We start from the raw sequence: 22,826 nt of genomic DNA, 5'->3' as shown, positions 1-22,826 counted from the left end.
CCAACACCATGTACAAGTTTGCTGATGACACCACTGTTGTGGGCTGTATCAAAGGGGGTGATGAATCACTGTACAGAAGGGAGATTAAAAATTTGGTTGAGTGGTGTAATAACAACCTCTCAATGTCAGCGGGACCAAGGAATTTATGGTCTCCGCGTAGGCAGTGTTTTTTTGTCTGTCTAACTAAGCACTATGCTCGCAGGAACTTCTCCATCCACTGCTGGAAGAACAAACACTATCAAACTGAATGTTCACTATAAAGGCTGTAGGGTGTTTAAACCAAAACTAATAAGTGAGCAATGTTGGGAGGAGTTGAGGTGGACAGTAACTTTGATTCTAAGAACATCAAAAATGACCGACTTCTGTTGTAGTTATCATTGAAGCTTATAGTTGTTTGCTGCTATGGAGTTCTTGCCCTCTTCCTTCACTGTGGGCTTAAGAACACCGACTGGTTGGATGGAAGTCATTTTGATGTATTTTGTGAGCAATTTGCAAATATATTGGAACAAAAAGCAATTAGACCATAAGACATGGGAATAGAAATAGGCCACTTGCCCCTTCGAGTTTGCTCCGCCATTGAATCATGGCTGATCCTTTTCTATCCCCCCACTCCCCGGCCTTCTCCCCATAACCTTTGATGCTGTGTCCGATCAAGAACCTATCAAGCTTTGCCATAAATACACCCAACGACCTGGCCTCCACAGCTGCCTGTAGTAATAAATTCCACAAGTTCACCATCCTCTGGCAAAAGAAATTTCTCCGCATCTGTTTTAAATGGACACCTCTCTGTCCTGAGGCTGTGCCCACTTGTCATAGAATTCCCCCACCATGGGAAATGTCCTTTCCACATCTACCATGTCTAGGCCTTTTAACATTCAAAAGGTTTCAATATGATCCCTCCTCCTCCTAAATTCCAGCGAGTACAGACCCGGAGCTATCAAACGTCCCTCATATGATAACCCTTTCATTCCCAGAATCAACCTTGTGAACCTCCTCTGAACTCTCCAATGCCAGCACAACTTTTCTTAGATGAAGAGCCCAAAGCTATTCACAGTACTCAAGGTGAGACCTCACCAGTGCCTTTATAAAGCCTCAGCATCACATCCCCTGCTCTTGTATTCTAGACCATTTGCCTTCCTCGCCACCGACTCTACCTGCAAGTTAACCGTTATGTTTTGATATCGTTTGCTAGCTTGCTTTCATATTTCATCTTTTTCTTGCTCATGATTCTTTTAGTTGCTCTCTGTAGGGTTTTAAAAGCTTCACAATCCTGTCTTCCTACTTTGTTGTATGCCCTCCCTTGTCAGCCAGAAGGGTATTTCTTTGTTTTTAGAATGATCTATCCTGCACCTTCATCATTTTCCCCAGAAACTCATGCCATTGCTGCTCTGCCAACATCCCTGCCCGCATCTCCTTCCAATTTACTCCCTCATACCACTGTAATATCCTTTACTCCATTGAAATATGCTACGTCAGACTTTACTTTTTCCCTATCAAATTTCAAGTTAAACTCAATCATATCATGATCACTGCCTCCTAAGGGTTCTTTTACATTAAGCTCCCTAATCACCTCCAGTTCATTCCATAACACCCAATCCAGTATAGTTGATTCCCTAGTAGGCTCAACAGTTGCTCTAAAAAGCCATCTCATAGGCCAGGGGTCCCCAACCTTTTATGCACCGCGGACCGGTTTAATAGACAGTATTCTTGCGGACCGTCCGACTGGGGGTGGGGGGGGTGGGTGTTAATCACTACCAGAATATAGGTGATAAGTCAACTATAAATCACTTATAAGTGGCTAATACACTCAATTTCATTATCTAATGAATTTAATATTAAATATTATACACAGCGCACATTTTCCTCGTATGAACATATAAAATCATTGCAACACACCCATAACATTGAATCAGTGGGAGTCCTGGACTTGTTTTCCTACAGCAAGACAGTCCCATCGAGGGGTTATGGGAGACAGCGATTCTCGAAGGGGGTTCCTTATGTCCAGCCTATTCCGCAATTTAGTTTTCGTTGCATTCATTGCAGAAAAGCCCACTTTGCAGAGATATGATGTTGGAAATGGAAGCAACGTTTTCAGTGCTTTCGTGGCTATATCAGGATATTCAGCCTTGACTTTGATCCAGAATGCCAGCAGAGATTCTATGTCAAACATACTTTTCAGACCGCTGTCATTTGCAAGCTCAAGGAGTTGATCTTCCCGTGCTGATATGGATGACGCGTGGGTCATGACCTCGCGTGTGTTCAAGTTCAACAGTGGGCGCGACAGGGAATGAGGAAAGGTGCAGCTGACTCATATCGTTTCATATCACCAAATCATATCGTTTCCTCGCGGCTGGGTAGCACATGCCCGGTGGTTGGGACCACTGTCTTAGGCATTCAACAAACTGCTTCTCTGGAGATCCATTACCAACCTGATTTTCCTAATCGACATGCATGTTGAAATCTTCCATGACTATCATAACATTGCCCTTTTAACATGCCTTTTCTATTTCCCATAGTAATCTGTGGTCCACATTCCAGCCACTGCTGGGAGGCCTGTATATAACTGCATCTGCAATTATTATGCATCTCATATGTGGATTAAGCAGAAATCTAGTTGCTGCTTCATGGCATTCAATTATCATTCAAATTATTGATCCCTGATGGGCATCAAATTCTTCCATTTAAATAAAACTGCATCTCAGCAGTGATGTCAGGCAGGATAAGTAGGGGTGTGTTCTGAATTTGCTACTAAAAAATGTACATTTCTACAAATAGTCAACTTTGGCTTGTTTTATGTTGGAGAATTTTGATGCATAGTTTTTCATTAGTAGTGAAGTGATATATGCGACTCACTTTGAAGAAAGCTACATGCAGATCTCCTATGAGATTAATTTCTTCCTTTTAACATCAGTTGCAATTGATCCTAGCCTGCAATGCGATGCTAGCAGCCAGCTCTGCAACCGGTCAGATTTAAGAATTCTGACTGACAGAATGATGGGAACTTAAGCTTTAACTTAAATATTTTACATGGGAAATAAGATGAAAGTATCCAAAAAGTTAGAGGAATGAATATCAGTTTAAGTTTAAATAACTTTATTGAATTACTGTGGACTTTAGACATAAAGGTCAGCCGGCATTCTACATGTAAAATTGGTGCTACAGAACAAGAGGCACTGTTTAGTTCCACCACACATAAACATGGCTTTTTAAAAAGCTTACTTATTCATCACTGAGCAAAGCATGGCTTTTTTGGAGTTAAGAATTTTCAAAACAGTTGATTCCTACTCATTACACTGTCAAAGACTGCAATAGTGCACTTTTTGGAGATAGTGAATCCTTGTTAGTGACTTGTGATTTTGGTCTTCCACGCGTGTGACAGGTTACTGATAGTTTCTGTCATGCATTGAAAACAGATGGCATCACTGTTTTCAAATTCTAGGCCATCTGAGTCCAGACTGTATATAATAATCACAAAAAACTAATGTACATTAGTCACATAATTATTAGTATCTCATTACCTTGACCTGGAAAATCTAAAGTACTTGACTAAGTATTTTTAATGACAAGTGAAAAGAAAAGCAGCAAATTATGAATGACATGTATATGGTTGTTTGCCAATTAACCATTTACAACTGTCATTTTTTAATACATAGGAAGTTACTGGCCAGCAATGAATTACATCACAAATCTACCCAATCAAGTACTTGGTTTCCATTTCCCAGTATGAAGCTAGAAAAGTCATGAGACTGTTTTATTTTGCAGAAAGACTAAATGTGTCCAAGTCATTGATTACATAATTATGTAAGTCTGCAAGGCTTTCTTCCTCTTATACTGGATTCCTTTGTCCTCGATCTGAAATCTCACTTCACATTTTTGGTCAGGGTCAAAACAATCAGCTCCTGTCTGAGTGGTGACGTAAGTCAGCTCCAATTCGCCTAACCAAACAAGTCTACAGCAGGTGCTATCTCGATGACTCTTCACATAATCCTGGAACATCTGGACAGCAAAGATAAATGCATCAGGATACACTTTATCACTTCAGCTCAGCATTTAATACCATCATCCCCTCAAAACTAATCAGTAAACTCCAAGGCCTGGACCTTGTACAATGGGATTCTGGATTACCTAACTTACATAGACCCCAGTGAGTCCGGATCACTTTCAGCACAGGAGCACCACAAGGATATGTACTTAGCTACAGTCATGGGTGTAAATTGAGTAGAGTAGGGGGTAAGTACCATATATATTTGCTGATGACACTGCTGTTTGCTGCATCAACGGTGGTGATGAATCTGTGTGCAGTAGGGAGATTGAAAATTTGGCTGAGTGGTGTAAGAGCAACCTCTCAATCAATGTCAAGAAGACCAAGGAATTGATTGTAGACTTCAGAAGAGGGAAACCAGAGGTCCATGAGCCAGTAATCATTGGAGGATCAGAGGTGGAGAGGGTCAATAACTTTAAATTCCTAGGTGTCACTATCTCAGAGGACCTGTCCTGGATATAATTGTGAAGAAAGCACGACAGTGCCTCTACTTCCTCAGGAGTTTGCAGAGAACCTTGGCAGACTTCTATACAGGTGTAGTGGAAAGTGTGTTGACTGACTACATTACAGGCTGGTTTGGAAACACTAATGCTTTTGAGTAGAAAATCCTACAAAAGGTAGTGGATTCAGCCCTGTACATGTAAAGCTTCCCAACCATTGAGCACCTGTACATGAAATATTGCCATAGCAGCCATCATAAGAGATCAGCAGCACCCAGGCCATGTGCTTTTCTCGCTGCTGCCATCAGGTAGAAGGTACAAGAGCCTCAGGACTTGCACCACCAGGTTCAAGAACTGTTTCTACTCAATCATCAGGCTCTTGAACAAAAGGGGAGAACTACACTCATTTAAGGACTCATTTATCTTATTTCATGGTAGTTGTTTATTGCTATTTATTTATACCTGCACTTGCACAGTTTGTTGCTGATTGATCCTGTTTAGTTAGATTTGCTAAATATGCACGCAGAAAAAAAATCTCAGGGTTGTATGTGGTGACATGTATGTACTCAGCTAATAGATTTTACTTTGAACTTTTTTCTGCCCCCTCGTCCGATATATCCACCACCCAGTGGAAAAACTTGCTGCTCTGGTCCCTGTTAAAATTTCCCCTTTCATCTTAAAATAAGCCCTCTAGTTTTAGGTTCCCCTATCCTGCTACCTTATCTATGCCCCTTGTGATGCTTGTGCTTCTCTAAGGTCACCCATCAGCCTTCTAAGCTCCAGAATAAAAGAAATCCCAACCTCTCCAGCTGCTTATCAAGACCACCAGTCCTGATAATGTCCTTGTCAATCTTTTTTGCATTCTTTCTGTTGCTGGGCTATCAGAAATAAAAATACTCTGGTCTCAACTGTGGTCTCACCAATAACTTGAACAGTCAGAGCATGGCATGCCAACTCCTGTACTCAGGACCCTGACAAATGAAGGCATGCATGTCAAATGCAGCCTTCACCACCCAGTCTAAGTGAATCTCAGCTTTCAGGGAACTATGTATTATGTCCCCAAGTACAACAGTCTCCAGGGCCCTACATTTCTGTTCTCTGGTGGCACCTTCGTGTTCCTCTGTATTTTTCCCCCCTCTATTTCTGTGTGATTCTTGTAACTGAATTACTAATTATTTTAAATTAAGTTCACAACTATTTTTGTTATTGCCTGATTTATTTTGGTGAATGTGATTAAAACTAGCACAGCAAGTTTTGTTTTCCATTTATCTATTAGAACACCTAATGGCATCCTGGGACCTGATAAATGAAGGGGAAAAAAAAACACGGTAGGCATTGTGCATTGACTTTCCCAAATACCGACATTAGAACGCTACCCAACAAAAGATTTGCGATGTGGTTTGGATGTATTTGGGCATTGCAAATTACATATAACGTTAGTTTAAAAAAAACACAACTGCTATGGGTTATTACAACATATTGGACAGCAAGGCCTGCAGTTCTTAGGACAAGTCATTCAAGTGGGCATTTCCATTGCCCATCAGACTGTCTTGCCTACTCCAGTAACAAAATCTGAACAAATTAAGGCAAGGATAAAATCACTGATATATATTTCCACTTTCAGTTTCTTTCTGAGGTGTTATGCAGGCACTTATAAATGGAATGTTTAGTGAAGTCAGTGATTACAGTCAAGTTGATTTATTTTGCTCCAGATTGCCTGCGCAGTTTCACGGACTTGGAGGAGTTGGATGAAACAGAGCTATATATGTGTCATAGGTGTAAAAAGCGACAGAAGTCCACCAAGAAATTTTGGATTCAAAAGTTGCCAAAGGTTAGTATTTATTTGAAAAATAATAAAAATGCAGATACAGGAAATATGAAATAAAACCTGAAAATGCTGGAAATATTGAATTGAGCAGCATTCATAGAGAGAGAAGATTAACATTTCAGGTTGGTTACCTGTCATTGAAAACAGATGAAAGATTGTCAACTTGAAAGAGTAACTGGTTCTGTTGTGTATCTAATATTTGAGTAATTTTTTGTATCTGTGTGTATATGCATTTATTTAATTGCTATATGTAAAAATACATTAATTATATATGTCATCATGCTACCATGTGATACCTGCACACCTCACTTAAAGTAAAAACTAAGTTACACCGGTAATTTTGGACTCAATGTTTTGAAGTTACAAAATACAAGTCTCCATCCACAGATGCAGATCAATTTGGTATTCCATTTTCTGCTTGAGTGCTTTAAGCAGCTAAGTTACTATATTTGACGGAGTTTAATTACATTTTCTGTCTTGACTGTACTTACCAATTTCTTGCTCTCCTTTGAGTTCTAAAATGCTCCTAATCTTTTGGTGTGCTGCTTTTTGTCAACTTCATAAGTTTCTTCCTTGGGTTTTCATGTGGGGACAATGTTTCCTATTTTTTTAAAAATTAAAAATAGTGGGCATTTGCAATATTATAGAGGTTGTACCTAACTTAAGACATGAGAGCATATTTTATTCTTGTTACATACACCTGTTAGGGTGCATTCTCCAGTTACCTTATAAGGTAACCGTAGCCTTCAGCCAGGAGCAGATGTCATCAGGTGGTCCCAACCTTCACAATGTTTCGACCCTTAACCACGACACTCTCCAGTTGGTGGGCCGGTAGTAGCGTGCAAATCACTGCCCATCTGCTCCTGGCTTCCAGGTCCCCTCCTCTCGCTTACTCCAAATCCAACAAGAGGCTCGTTCTACCTCTTTCTCCCATCCTACGAGCTGCTTGTTTTTTGCTCCTTTCGGTCAGGCCCAGAGCTGACAACAACCGCCATGCTGATTTGGCTGGGAAACCTCTGCAGCCGATCTCCACAGGGAACAATCATGCCTGCCATCCCTTGTCTTTACACTCCTGCAGTAAGGGCTGGTACTTCAAGGCCTTTCTCTCGTGGGCCTCTTCCCATCCATCCTCCCAAGGCACAGTCAAGATTATTTTCTTGTCTTCAGTTGACCACAGTACAATATCCGGGCGTAGGGTTCTGTGCACCACATCCGGGAACTGCAACTCCTTCCCACATCGACCCTCATCTCCCAGGACCTGGCCATTAGCAGCAGATTGGACTTTGGTTGTTTGGTTACGAAAGGCCTGGCTCCCTCTTTGATGAAGGTGATGGCCTTCCTCAAATCTGTGCCAGCCGTCCTCTTCTTGCATCTCTCCCGCTGTAGTGTGTCAGCAAGAGCCAGAAGCACCTTATCATGGCGCCACCTATACCGTCCTTGAGTTAGAGCTTTCAGGTATGCTTAATTTACTATGTTGCCTAATAGTGTAGATTATTAGCCGTATTTATTAATGATTCAGGAAGAATTTTCATTTTTGGAAGTGATGAGTAATTTTGAGTAATTTTTTTATATCTGTATGTATATGCAATCATTTAATTGTTATATGTAAAAATACATTAATTATATACGTCATCATGCTACCATGTGATAGCTACACACTTCACTTAAAGCAAAAACTAAGTTACACTGGTAATTTTAGACGACTCAATGTTTTGAAATTACAAAATACAAGTCTGTGTACGTGTACAAGTACACCCTATCCTCGTTATATGCATCTTCAGACAATGCTGATTCACAGTTATGCGAGGAGCATTGCTTTCCCGCTAATACAAGTCAGGTGCGCACGCTTCAGTCTCACTCCTGCCAGTCTCGCATTGGTTTTGGCAAGGTGTGGATGCGCAATCTTAAACTTCTGTTGGTTTTACCTACAGTGCAGTGATTTTGCACTTGAAGTATTTAACTATGCCTCCTAAGCGTCCGATTTCATGTCCTGGGCCGTCAGCCGAGCATCAGAGAACCACTTTAACACTTGGGGGAAAAAAAGTTGGAAATTATAAACAGCGCGGCATTAGCTGAATGTAACACAGCTCTGGGATGCTACTGCCAGCAACAGAATCTTGCCTTTAAAGTTCTTTTGTTGCTTGACAATGCACCAGCCCATCCTAAACATTTGGACAGCATTCATCCTAACATAACAGCGCGTTTCCTGCCATGAGCTATCTCTCAGATGCTGCAAGCAACAGACGATTTTAAAAATCCCGGGGGTTTACCAACGGTGAGGGAATGGTGGAACTCGGAACACTTGGCACAAATGGCGATGGGCATGGACCAACATTTAGAACGGAGTCAGCATTTCAGACTTTCCCTGCCATCAACCCTTCTTCCCTGCAAGCAAATTTAGAACAAAATGCTGCCAAGCAAACAACCCTCACCACTTTATTCAAATCGGTAGCACCTTCTGCCGGCAGTTCTAAGAGTTCTGTGAGTCTTCCTTCACCCCTTGATGTGCTTGATATGATCCTGCCAACCACAGCCATCCACCTCATCTATGTAAAGCTGCCGGACAACCACAACAACCACTTATCTCTCGGACCGAACACACCTGCCACTGTTAGTGAGTACTGTACACCCTCTGACGTTAACTTTCATTGAATATTACCTTAAATTGATGAAATATAATACAATTGTTGTCTTGTAGTACTGCTTTTGTGTCGTATTGGTATGAAAATGTGAATAAATTACAGATAAGACATATTTAGGAAGCCCCCTGGAACGCATTCCTGTTTTCTCCATTTAAATAATTATTCACATTATGCGATTTCACATTATGCGTCAACTTTGAGGAACGTATCCCTCGCATATAACGAGGATAGGGTGTATACTAATACAAGTAGCCAGAATAAAATTTATAAACTGCATGAAACTTCTGGAACTAGACGTTTAAAACTTTCCTCCAAATTGGTTTACCCCGTTATCCATAATTCTGTGTGTCTGTTGAATCGATTAATGATGTCGATGACAATTCCATTCTACTTGTTACAAAGGTCATTTTATTCATTTATTTGAACTGAATGTTGCTGTCAAGGTTAGCATTTATTGCTGATCCCTCATGCTCCTTAAGTGGTGAGTCATTTTCTGCCAAGATACTCCTGCCAACTAGTTTGAGGCAGTTCTAGGAGTGGCAATTCCACGATGTAGATCCAGCTGTGATGATTAGAGATGCATTTCAAAGTCAGCTTGGCATGTGACCTTGTGGGTTGTTCTCAGATTCTTGCTCCCTTAGTAGAAACAATGTATTTGAGATGTATTGATGTAGTTTGGACATGTTATTGCAAAGGCTGCAATTATGCCATCTACACAACGCAGACTGCACCATTGGTGGAGGGAGTTCATGTTACACACCTGAAAGGAGATAGCTGTTCAATTGAAAGATTTTGGGACATTTCAGCAAAGTAGTTTTCTTTATCTCCACTTGTATTCATTACGCTGTTGTCACTGGTTAAATGTGTTTCAGGTTCTCATTTTATGTAACATCGGCGCTGTAAAGAGAAGCCATTATCCTGCCTTTTTAAGCAACACACATCAAAGTTGCTGGTGAACGCAGCAAGCCAGGCAGGATCTGCAGGAAGAGGTGCAGTCGACGTTTCAGGCCGAGACCCTTCGTCAGGACTAACTGAAGGAAGAGTGAGTAAGGGATTTGAAACTTGGAGGGGGAGATCCAAAATGATAGGAGAAGACAGGAGGGGGAGGGATAGAGCCAGGAGCTGGACAGGTGATGGGCAAAAGGGGATATGAGAGGATCATGGGACAGTAGGTCCGGGAAGAAAGACGGGGGCGGGGGACCCAGAGGATGGGCAAGAGGTATATTCAGAGGGACAGAGGGAGAAAAAGGAGAGTGAGAGAAAGAATGTGTGCATAAAAATGAGTAACAGATGGGGTACGAGGGGGAGGTGGGGCCTTAGCGGAAGTTAGAGAAGTCGATGTTCATGCCATCAGGTTGGAGGCTACCCAGACGGAATATAAGGTGTTGTTCCTCCAACCTGAGTGTGGCTTCATCTTTACAGTAGAGGAGGCCGTGGATAGACATGTCAGAATGGGAATGGGATGTGGAATTAAAATGTGTGGCCACTGGGAGATCCTGCTTTCTCTGGCGGACAGAGCGTAGATGTTCAGCAAAGCGGTCTCCCAGTCTGCGTTGGGTCTCGCCAATATATAAAAGGCCACATCGGGAGCACCAGACGCAGTATATCACCCCAGTCGACTCACAGGTGAAGTGTTGCCTCACCTGGAAGGACTGTTTGGGGCCCTGAATGGTGGTAATAATTATTCTCCGTAACTTCCACCACCTCCAACGGGATCCCACCACTAAGCACATCTTTCCCTCCCCGCCTCTCTCTGCATTCCACAGGGATCGCTCCCTACACAACTCCCTTGTCCATTCGTCCCCCCCATCCCTCCCCACTGATCTCCCTCCTGGCACTTACCCGTGTAAGCGGAACAAGTGCTACACATGCCCTTACACTTCCTCCCTTACCACCATTCAGGGCCCCAAACAGTCCTTCCAGGTGAGGCAACACTTCACCTGTGAGTCGACTGGGGTGATATACTGTGTCCGGTGCTCCTGATGTGGCCTTTTATATATTGGCGAGACCCGGCGCAGACTGGGAGACCGCTTTGCTGAACATCTACGCTCTGTCCGCCAGAGAAAGCAGGATCTCCCAGTGGCCACACATTTTAATTCCACATCCCATTCCCATTCTGACATGTCTATCCACGGCCTCCTCTACTGTAAAGATGAAGCCACACTCAGGTTGGAGGAACAACACCTTATATTCCGTCTGGGTAGCCTCCAACCTGATGGCATGAACATCGACTTCTCTAACTTCCGCTAAGGCCCCACCTCCCCCTCGTACCCCATCTGTTACTCATTTTTATGCACACATTCTTTCTCTCACTCTCCTTTTTCTCTGTCCCTCTGACTATACCCTTGCCCATCCTCTGGGTCCCCCCCCTTGTCTTTCTTCCCAGACCCCCTGTCCCATGATCCTCTCGTATCCCCTTTTGCCTATCACCTGTCCAGCTCCTGGCTCTATCCCTCCCCCTCCTGTCTTCTCCTATCATTTTGGATCTCCCCCTCCCCCTCCAACTTTCAAATCCCTTACTCACTCTTCCTTCAGTTAGTCCTGACGAAGGGTCTTGGCCTGAAACGTCAACTACACCTCTTCCTGCAGATGCTGCCTGGCCTGCTGCGTTCACCAGCAACTTTGATGTGTGCTGCTTGAATTTCCAGCATCTGCAGAATTCCTGTTGTTTATCCTGCCTTTTTATATAGATTTTAAATGGAAATGCATTAATACATTTATTAAAAGCATGATTCCTCTTCTAATATTTCTCTGTTGCAACCCAAGGCTTTGAAGGAAACTATTATTTTGTAACTAAATTAGTTTTCACTTTTAAAACACCTCTTTCCTCCCCCTCTTTAGGTGCTATGTTTGCATCTGAAGCGATTTCATTGGACAGCTTATCTGCGAAACAAGATAGACACATATGTAGAATTCCCTCTGCGAGGCCTAGACATGAAGTGCTTCTTATTGGAGGTAAATGCTCTTTAGAATTGTTTGCCTGTTTTATAAGTATTTAAATTGTTATAGCGTTAAGACTTAACGGAAATGTGTGTACATAATGGTATGGGAGCCGTTGTGTACCATTGTAACTTGTGCCCCACCCATCCAGCACCGCCCTACAGAGCAGTGATTCCTGATGAGGCCCTTGATTCAGTGCCTTAAGCACTTGTGGCAAATACCTGCCTTAAACATCTTTGGCTGTGTACTGCTGTGCCAGGAGCCTTGTGTGAACCCCTGCTCTTAAACCTCTTCCCAAAAGTGAATGTCCATGAGCTTGGTGTGATGTTGGCTGTGAGGCCCGGTGGTGCGGCTGCTCAGCAGTGGGGTGGTCTTGGAAACTACAGTCTCTGGCATTGTCGGGCTGTTTTAAACCACTCAACCACCCAGATCCTGCAATCTCCTCGTCATTACCTTGTTGGATGTGTTAGAAACCGATCGCTCCTCATTGCTGCACACAGTTCATTGCACAGTTCCCTGTGGAACCTTGGTAGAATTTCTCTCTGGTAACAGGCTCGATAGGCAGCCTCTCCACACTGAAATTTAGTTCACTGCTAGATTCACACTGGCTTCCCAACAGAGCAGCACTGAGTAGTTGGAAGGGCAGGGGTTCACAGCAGATTCCCAGCACAGCAGCCTGGGAGTAACTTGTCCATATGTTAATGACCTACTTTTGTCCTCTGTTCTGTCAGATTGCATCCTACATGCAAACAAAGTACCAGCGTGTGTGTGTGCGTTTGTAGCTGAACATCTTGTATTTTTTTCATTTACCTTTTCATATTGGCTCCCTCATTAACTTTGAGAGTAGCATATGGATTAATTCCACATGTTCTTATACTTTCCTTTTCCTGGTGGATTATGGTAATATACTATACATGCACAATATTCTGCACATCATATTTTGCAGTCTTAAGCATACCCACTCTACAATTCCCTGTGAAAGCAACAGGCTGGGGACTTTGAGCCCAGATTTTGTTAGAGACAAAAAAAAAGATTGGTTCTTTGCCATCTGTTGCCTGGCATCCGTCCTGATCTTCTGCACTCTTTCCTCCAGTCATGCTGTGTGGACCTTTTGAACCTACTGCATCCTGCTATGACCTATCAAAGTGGTGGTGCAGTAGCAGTTTTGAACACAGTAGGGGTACTCAAATAACAAAGCAAAGAAGTGAACGGGGTAATGTGCGGGTGACTGACTGAATTTTAGCCAGGATGCTTGGGGAGCTTCCTACTCCTTTGATTAGTAACATCCAATAAGTCCTGTTGTGAGGTTTGAACATGGGGCCAATTGACTTGTAACTGAATATTTTATCACAGATGCAGACAGGTCCTTCTCTCGCCCCCCCCCCCCCTCCAGTAAGTTTGTTTATTTTTTATATTTAGAGAAATAGCACGGAACGATCCCTTCTGGCCCAACAAGCCACACCACCCTGCAACCACCTATCTAACTTAGCCTAAGCACAGGACAATTTACAATGACTGGTTAATCACTGACTGGCATGTGTGAACTGTGAGAGGAAACCCATGCAGTCGTGGGGAGAACACACAAGCTCCTTAGAGACAGTGCCAGACTTGAACTCCAAATTCAGGAATGCCCTGAGCTGTAATAGCATCACGCTAACTGCTACACTACCGTGGTGTAGGGTACCATCTTAGGTTCCTCAGTTTTTTTTAAAAAATACAACCAATTTAGCAGTTTATAAACTTGCAGGTATGAGACTACAGGAAAACTGTGTCCCTGGTGGATTAAAGAGAGAAAGCTTTTTTGAAAATGTGGTTAATTTGAAAGAACAGGGAATGGCTGGTTTAACGATCTGCACCTTTCCCCCTTCTCTAGCCTGAGAACAGTGGTCCGGAGAGCTGTCTGTATGACCTTGCAGCAGTGGTGGTGCACCATGGCTCAGGGTAAGCACCTGCTTTTGATTCTCTTATCACATTGTAGACCACGGTGATTAAACTTGACGTGCAATACAGTGTTTTAGGGTTTAAATGGTGTGGCAAGTACAGTATCAAATAGCTTAATCTATTCAAACAACTTAATCTAATCACCAGATTTATAGATGTGGTATAAATAGTGAATATGGATCAAATAGAGATGATGCTGATGCGGAGGTGAATTAAGTTGATGTTTGAGTATACTGTCAGTGCTCAGTTAGCCGCAACTAGATCAAACAGCCTCAAGAATCCTTCTAAACACAAGTATTAAGACTAAGTAAATATTAATAGTTTTAAGTTAAATTTTCTTTCTCCTAATCCTACACCTGTTACAGTTTTAAACAATTTATATAAAAACCTTTTAAATGAAATGCTTTTCATAGTTGTTGTAAAGCTAGAAAGGCTTAAAATTGCTTCCCATTTTGTCCAGATGTCTTGTTTAGAAGAAAATGTTTGTGGACGTGCCAGTGTAACCATGTACATACATAACAAAATGTCATTTTAGTCATTTCCTGTTGTAATGTGACTTGCTATGGATTGTTTGTTTCACTTTGCTTTCGTTAAAAGTCCTATACTGAGTGGTAGTCTTGCACTAACTAGTAATCCTACAACACTGTCCCTGTGGGATTTTGGTACCAATGTTCATTGCGCACCTCCCTAGTTACAGGTTTGTCAGAAATGGATTTGTAAGAGTGAGACCAAATTCCCCGTTGTTTCTGCAAAACTGGTGACCACCTGGCTTCCTCTATCTGTCCCAGGACTAATGTGTTCACATGCTGGCCAGTTCACAGCAGGTGTCAGAGTTGTGGAGGAGCATGGTGATCCGCTCTTTTCATCAGGAGGTAAACAGAAAATGACATGAAGGTGGTGAGATCCAAAAGAAGGGGAAAAGTCAGACCCTTAAACTGCTCTAAGCTGGGTAATTAACTGCTTATCTTAAGCGATCTCAGGTCAACTTGGAAACCCAATTGGCGGCATCTTTAAAGCCAGATATTTGTCACAAGACCAATTGGTTGTTTTCAGTTGAAATTGTAATTCAGCTAAGTGTTCTGTTTTAATAAAATCCCCTGTTACTGTTTAGATTCAGACATTAATGTTTGTGTTCAGACAACCATAGGAAAATAATGACATGTTTAGGTATGTTCTTTGATTGGCTCTTGGTTGTGCTGGAGTGCAGTAAATCAGCAAATAACTTTTAAAGAGCTTTTTGTTTTTCACTGAACAAAAATTGCAATGAAAATTGAAAGTTGGAGAAAGATGCTGCTCATTGGATTAAATGTACTCTGGTACCTGACAAGTTAAAGACAGTTTTCAATATTATCTAACACTGTCCTCTATGGAGCATAATTTGGCAAAGCAAATGCAGTTTTGCATTCTGTTTCTAGTACAAGGCTGGTTTTATGATGCTGTAACTGTAGACCTCTGATAAGATGCATTTTGGCTACTCTGTGGAGTTCTCATTACTGAGACTATGGAAGCATTCAAACCCCAGATACAGCCAGCACAGATGAGTGAAGCTTGTACCCAATGTATGAGGAAAGATTCGAGAAAGCTCAATTCTTTAGTTTTAGATCAGATGAAAGAGATAATCTGCAGATATTCACATTAAACACTTAAGTTACATTGGGGGATTGTTTTGAGTAATACTTGCCACAAAAAATTAGGCCTTAAAAATGGGCATCTGAAAGCTAATATGCAAGTTGGAGCCATTTAACAAGCATTAGTGGAGGTGGCTCACAGCTAATCTTTCACTATACCTTCAAGTGGACAGGAGTTTTTATAGTAAATTCGGTAGGATAAAACCTAGAATGTTCACAAAAATGCATATGGGAAAGATCCACTTACAGTATGGTGATAAGCATGCTCCATTAATAGAAACATGATTTATATTAATCTGTAGACCAAAGTAAAGTTCCACCACTTACAGCTTCAGTTCATTATTATGGTGCACCCCTGTTTTATTTGTGCACTGGCAAATGAAAAAGACCCAGTCATGCTGGCTTAAACAAAGTGCACATTGAAAATATCAAATAATATGTAGTTATGGTAATGCTGGAAATTACTTTTGGGAATAGAATTTAGCAATTGTGCCCTTATACTGTGGATAGAGAATAGTTAGATATCAGTACGTTGGCATTGGAGCACTGTTGCGGTGTGGTGAGCTAGTGCTTTCCTCTAATGACTGTAGAGGTGCAAGGTGAGTCATGGGGATTTATCTCTTGGGAGCCTGCTGACCTGTGCTGTGGCGCTCAGGTGGATGTGAGTTTAACTTTGTGCACACTTGCGTTCAGTTGCTCTCCTCTTTGCTCAGCAACATCTTGGAAAATGGTTGAATAAGTTTGAGGTAACTAATGGAGACCGATTAGGCATTGCAGAACTCTTTACCAGGATTGCTTGGCAAATTTTAGCCACTAAGATCAATGTGGCTAACTTCTTTCATAGAGGTGTAACACAAAAACAGACCCTTTGGCCCATCACATCCATGCACCCCTTCTCTACATTGACCCCGTTTGCCAGTTTTAGGACTGTGCTTCATGCTTTCCTAATCTGTGCCTCATAAATATAGTAATTGTACTTTATTCCATCACCACCTCCTGCTGCACGTTCTAGATATCAGTAATGTTCTGTGTTTATATAAAAATAGATTCCCCTAAACTCCTTCCTCTCACCTTAGATCAGTGCCCTCTTGTTTTCGATTCCTTTAGTATGGGAAAATGATTCTGACTATCTATGTCTCTGTTAATTTGCTATCATATTAACCCTCAGCTTCCTTTGCTCTCGGAAAAGCAATACCAGCCTATCCAATTTCCCATCACAATTAGTTATCCTCAACACCATCCTAGTGAATCCCTTCTGCATTCAATTCAATCACACACTTCCTATAGTGTGGTGACCAGAATTGCACACAGTCACTTGGCATTCAAGGTTGTAAGTTGGATTAGACATGACTTTGTTGGAGAAGCCAGAGAGTTCTTGTAGATACTTGCCCCTCTGACTGGAGGCCTGTGACTGGTGGGACGGCGCAGGAATCAGTGCTGGGTCTGTTGTTCTTCATCTTTATCAATGATCTGGATGATAATAGGGTTAACTGGATCAGCAAGTTTGCAGATGACACCAAGACAGAGTATAATGAACAGTGATAAAGACGATCAGAGCTTGCAGCAGGATCTGGACCAGCTGGAAGACTAACAGACGGAATTTAATGCGTGTGAGGTGTTGCACTTCAGTAGGACCAACCAACTACAGTGAACAGTAGGGCACTGAAGAGTCCGTTAGAACAAGGGGGATCTGGGAATACAGGTCCATAATTCATTGAAAGTGGTGTCACAGGTAGATGGGGTCATAAATAAAGTTCTTGGCATATTGGTTTTTATAAAGCAATGCATGAGTACAGGAGATGGGATGTTAACCTGAAGTTGTGTAAGACTTCAGTGATGCCTAATTTTGAGTATTGTGCAATTTTCAAAGGTACATTTAATATTAGAGAAATGTATACAATATACATCCAGAAATTCTTTTTCTTTGCAACCATCCATGAAAACAGAAGTGCCCCAAAGAATGAATGACAGTTAAATGTTAGAACCCCAAAGTCCCTCCCAACTAGCAAAATAAAGCATCGGCGCTCCCCGCCGAGCACTCAAGCATGCAGCAAAGCATCAGTAAAGACACAGGCTTGCAGTACCCCAAAGACTACTCGTTCATCCAGTATTTGACATACCACAGGCTCTGTCTCACCCTACTAAGGGAAAAAGAAATGTCCCCGTTTCACAGCGAGAGGGGAGACATAACAAACAACTGCTTGATTTACGATGTTAAAGAACTTGGGTCCCTGGGCACACAACCAGCAGTCAACTAACACACATCAAAGTTGCTGGTGAACGCAGCAGGCCAAGCAGCATCTATAGGAAGAGGCGCAGTCGACGTTTCAGGCCGAGACCCTTCGTCAGGACGGAGGGTCTCGGCCTGAAACGTCGACTGCGCCTCTTCCTATAGATGCTGCTTGGCCTGCTGCGTTCACCAGCAACTTTGATGTGTGTTGCTTGAATTTCCAGCATCTGCAGAATTCCTGTTGTTTACAGCAGTCAACTAGCTGCTTTCGATCGTCCGTATATTCCCACGATACACCAGTTTCCCGCGGAGACACCGACCTCGAGTCCACCCACCTCCAGAGCCACGAAATCCAGGAACCCTGAAGGTGCACTAGACTTCTTGGCCACATCTTTGGTCACCTACCTACAGGAAAGATGTAAATAAGGTGAAAGAGTACAGAGAAAATTTACAAGATGTTGCTGGGACTAGAGGACATGAGTTAAAAGGGAAAAATTGAATAGGTTAGTACTTTATTCCTTGGAGAGTTAAAGATTGAGGTGAGATTTAATAAAGGTATACAAAATAGAGGGGTGTAGATAGGGTAAATGCAAGTGGGCTTTTTCAACTGAGATTTGGTTGGACTACAACTAAGGTTATGCGTTGGGGTGAAAGATGAAAAGTTAAAGCAGACCATGAGGGGAAACTTCACTCAGAGGGTTGTGAGTGTGGAGTGAGCTGCCAGTGCAACTGGTGCATGTGAGCTCGATGTCAATGTCTAAGAGGAGTTTGGATAAATACACAGATGGTAGGGATCTGGGTGGAAGTCAATAGGACTAGGCAGTTTAACTGGTTTGACAAGGATTAGATGAGCCAAAAGGCCTGTTTCTGTGCTGTACTTTTCTATGTCTGTAATACGATTATTTGTTTATTATATGGCTTGTGAATAGTTTCATCATCTGCTGTACACATTGAGCCTCCCTTGTGTGGATGGTAAAATGTGCATTCATGTTACAGTAACATTTAGTGATATTGGTTCCACTGGCAAAGCAAGGCTGCAGTTCACATCAGTGCTGTTTGTCATGGACTCGCTGGTCTAGAACTGCCACACTAAATGGCTGCAGACAGAAGAGTTCCAGGCTTGTCCCAGTGATCAGCTTTGGTGGTTATCTTCCCTTGTACCTACTGCTCTTGTAGGTTGTAATTATCATGAGTGAGAGTGGTGCTTGCTGCTGCAGTATATTTTGTTGATGGTTCACACTATGGTGATGTGGCAGAACAAACTGTAAGCAGTGTCAGATTGATTCACCTCTTTCACTACTGCCCTGCAGACTTTGAGTCCTGGCGGTAGTGTTTATTTCATTGTTTGGGATACAAAGTACTGTCTTGTTGAATATCATAAAAATGCAGATGCTAGAAATCTAAAATAAAAACAGAAGATCCTTGGAGATGTTCAGCAGGTCAGTCAATGTCTATGGAAAGAGGAACAGTTCACATTTCGGGTTGGAGTGTGAGAATGCTAAATTTAAGTTGTGGCATAGATTGGACATTGGGAAATCTCTTGGTAAACACCCTCTGCAGGTTAAATCTAATGTTTGTTCACATTTCAAGTTAAGATGAAGAGCTTTCAGCCTGAAATGTGATTTTGTGTCTCTCCATGGATGTTGTCTGACCTGCTGGGTGTTCCCAGCGTTTTGTTTTTATCCCATGTTGTTTGGTGTATCTGGGGTGGAGTGAATGAGCTCTTGGCGTGTGTGTTTTCTCCAGATTACAATTAGTTCACGGCTAGGCTATTTATCATGACAAAAGAGAAAATCTGAAGATGCTTGAAATCCAAGCAACACACACACACACACACACACACACACACACACACACACACACACACACACACACACACACACACACACACACACACAATGCTGGAGGAACTCAGCAGACCAGGCAGCGTCTATGGAAAGGAGTAAACAGTCGCCATTTCGGGCCGAGACCCTTCATGACTGGAGAAAATAAGATGAGAAGTCAGAGTAAGAAGGTGGGGGAAGGGGAGGAAGGTAGGTGGTAGATGAAACCACCTCCACTTCACCATTCCCATTTTCCCCTCTCACCTTCTTACCTGGCCCCCCACCTCTGTGGTGCTCATCCCTCTTCCCTTTTTTCCATGGCCTTCTGTCCCCTCCTTTCATTCACCCCTCTCCAGCCCTCATCTCTTTCATCAATCGACTTCCCAGCTCTTTACTTCACCCCTCCCCTTCTCCTGGCTTCGGGAGGGTCTTGGCCCAAAACTCTTTACTTTTTTCCATGGGTGTTGCCTGGCCTGCTGCGTTCCTCCAGCATTTTGTGTGTGTTGCTTTATTTATGATGACATTTGATTTTTAAGTGTTTGGGTAAAATGAATGCAAATCTTACAAAGATCCTAAAATTTGTAATTTTCCATAAAATTAATTGAAACAATCTGTTATGAGTGGAGCAGTAATTGCATTTTCTTCTACCCTCTTAGAGTTGGCTCAGGTCATTATACTGCATATGCAACTCACGAAGGACGCTGGTTCCACTTCAATGACAGTACTGTTACATTGACTGAAGAAGAAACTGTAGTGAAGGCCAAGGCCTACATCTTGTTCTATGTGGAACGCCACACCAAATCGGGATCAGGCACCAAATTTTAATGCAACCTAACGTTTTTTATATGCAAGTGTTTCCCAGCCAATACTGAATTGGAGCACGTACAAACAGTTCTACATTTCCACAAGTACTTGATAGCTCGAGGCTTCTTTTCATCCTGCACTTTTAAATTGCTGATGATAATTTTGTTTTTGCACCATCACTCGTGCTGATACAGCAATCGAGGACAGCTGGTTAATTTTAGTGTATCACAGAACATTTTGAAATCTAGTGGGTGCTGTTGATCAAGAATTTGGAGACTCTGACATTGAAATGTTATTTTAAAATGGCCTCTTTAGAGTAAATTGTAGGATAGCATTTGTTGTCCTCAAGGTGCATTTACATCAGATTTCAAACCTCTTACATAGCATCTTGGTTTGTGATTTCCTAATGAAACACAAGATTGTATGTTGATTTTAGCTATCATTTCTCTCTGGTAGAATGATCTGAGTAATAGGACAAGTCTAATAAAGTATGTGGGCAGAGTCCCTGAGGGGTTTTGTTTTAGCAGGTGTTACTATTTTCATGGCTTCTTCAAACAAGTACTGTGTATGTCTAGGACCTGGTCTTAGCATTCTGATACATTCAGTGTAAATGCACCTTGACTTTGCAGTGCTATATCTTATTCTCTTGTATATGCCCAATAATTTTTTTAATGAAAAGAGTTCATTGTCTAATTTTGTTGCCAATTCTCATGCAACCATTGTAAACACTGGTAACTCAGAACAATGGCATTCTGCTCCACATGCACCTATCTTGCACAATTAGGTTTGTGCTTTTACATTGTAATTTGGGTATTCAACTTTGTTATTTTTTTTAAAGAACCATTGAATCTTACAGGAAATGAGTTTTCAAAGGGGAACGATGGAGCAAAAAAAATGGAACCGCTGAGTTTTAAAAATTGGACTCTGATTTATCCCAATACTTTGCTGGGCAGAGTAGGGTTTATGTACATCACTCACTGGCAGTGATTTGCTAAGGTTTGATTAGATGCAGGCTGGAAAGAATAGCTTGTAATTTGTGTTTTTTACCTGATGAAGAGAAATGAAAAGATGCCAGGTTACCCGAGAGGAAACTTGGCAGTTAATCTTTAACAAATTGTGTACACAACATGGAACAGTGGGTACAGCAATTGACTTTTACTCATGTAAAATGGTATATTTTCATGCCAGTATAAGTCCTTTTTATCAAAGGCGCATTCTCATTAATTCTGTTATGGTGGCCTAAGTAGTGTTTTTGGAACTGAATGTTTAATTCACATAATGAGATGAAATGATGTATTTGCATGCGGATGTACTGTGCTAGGCAGCAGCTGCGGAAGAAAAAGCCAACAAGCAGTTGGGAGGTTTTCAACAGATCAGTCTCTTCAATGTGAAAACACATTCTAAACTTGAATTGCTTATTAAAACTGTATAAACTTATTTAATGCTAATGTTTTTGGTTGCAAAACATGAACTGACATAGTAATAACATGAGATTTATTCAGTTTAAACCCCACAAAAACCTGATTGTATATGTACTACTATGGCTGCTTATAATGGTATGTATATTAGTAAATGTTCATGTATTGTTTCACTGATAGTAAAGTGCAATGTTAATGATGCAAGACTTTGTGCTGTGTCTTTATTTATTTAGATGTGCAGTGCGGAATAGGCCCTACGAGCCGTGCCACCAGCAACTCACAGATTTAACCCTAACCTCACCACTAGACAATTTACAATGACAAATTAATCTATTAGCTGCCTTTAGACTATGGGAAGAAACCAGACCACCCAGGGAAAAAAAAACATGCGTTCACAATGAGGACATATAGATTCCTTGCAGATGATGTTGGAATTGAATTCCAAACTCTGACACCTCAAGCTATAATGGTGTCGTGCTAATTGCAACACTGCTGTGGTCATTAATTATAAACCTTTTCCTAATCCCTTCTCACTGCAGCTTTTCTAGTTAAAATTGATTCTGAATCAATACTTGTCAATTAGATGTAATTCTGGAATTTAATATTATCGGCCAATCATTGTGCAGCTTAGCAAGCCTTTATAAAGTCTATTCAATTCTTTTAACCACCTTCAGCTGTTTCAAATTCAGTTATCTTTTAATCTCTGTATCCCTTGGAAATGTAAACCCATTTGTGTGCACTTGCTCTTTTGAAAGATGTGGCTATGATTAAAACCAGCTCCTCAAGTGTTTCCAGGCATCCAATGGGCATAAAAGAACTACTTGAATAAATGCATATTCCTCCTTTCTGTAACTGGGTATTTCCCCTTAGCAATGTGTATGTCCTGTCTTCTTAGCTCTGAAAAATATTCCTGTATCCGAGAAATGTGGAATTATTTTTCACCTGTGACATAGCAGTTATTTTTCAATATCTCCTGAGTTTATCAGTGGCTCTTTTATTCTTTCCACCCCCAGAGTTGTTGACTGCTCTTGAACCAGGTGTAAAGGTAGAGACGGGATAATTTGGGTATTACGGTATGTATGTAAACCTC

General features: G+C 41.8%; 1 protein-coding gene across 3 annotated transcripts in view; it reads left to right on the top strand.

The window, feature by feature from the left end:
- Window positions 1–21,933, top strand: part of usp3 (ubiquitin specific peptidase 3) — a 118,795-nt gene extending 96,862 nt beyond the window's left edge. For all 3 annotated transcript variants that reach the window (XM_063070960.1, XM_063070962.1, XM_063070961.1), the window contains 4 exons: window positions 6,195–6,313; window positions 11,794–11,907; window positions 13,766–13,833; window positions 20,171–21,933. In XM_063070960.1, coding sequence (XP_062927030.1) covers window positions 6,195–6,313; window positions 11,794–11,907; window positions 13,766–13,833; window positions 20,171–20,339 — 470 coding nt within the window. In that variant the 3' untranslated portion in view covers window positions 20,340–21,933. The remainder of the gene's footprint in view (window positions 1–6,194; window positions 6,314–11,793; window positions 11,908–13,765; window positions 13,834–20,170) is intronic.
- The last annotated feature ends 893 nt before the right edge of the window (window positions 21,934–22,826 follow it).

This window comes from Mobula hypostoma, chromosome 18 (assembly GCF_963921235.1).
Source record: "Mobula hypostoma chromosome 18, sMobHyp1.1, whole genome shotgun sequence".
Classification (NCBI taxonomy): Eukaryota; Metazoa; Chordata; class Chondrichthyes; order Myliobatiformes; family Myliobatidae; genus Mobula; species Mobula hypostoma.
This window is presented reverse-complemented; position numbering and strand designations above follow the sequence as displayed.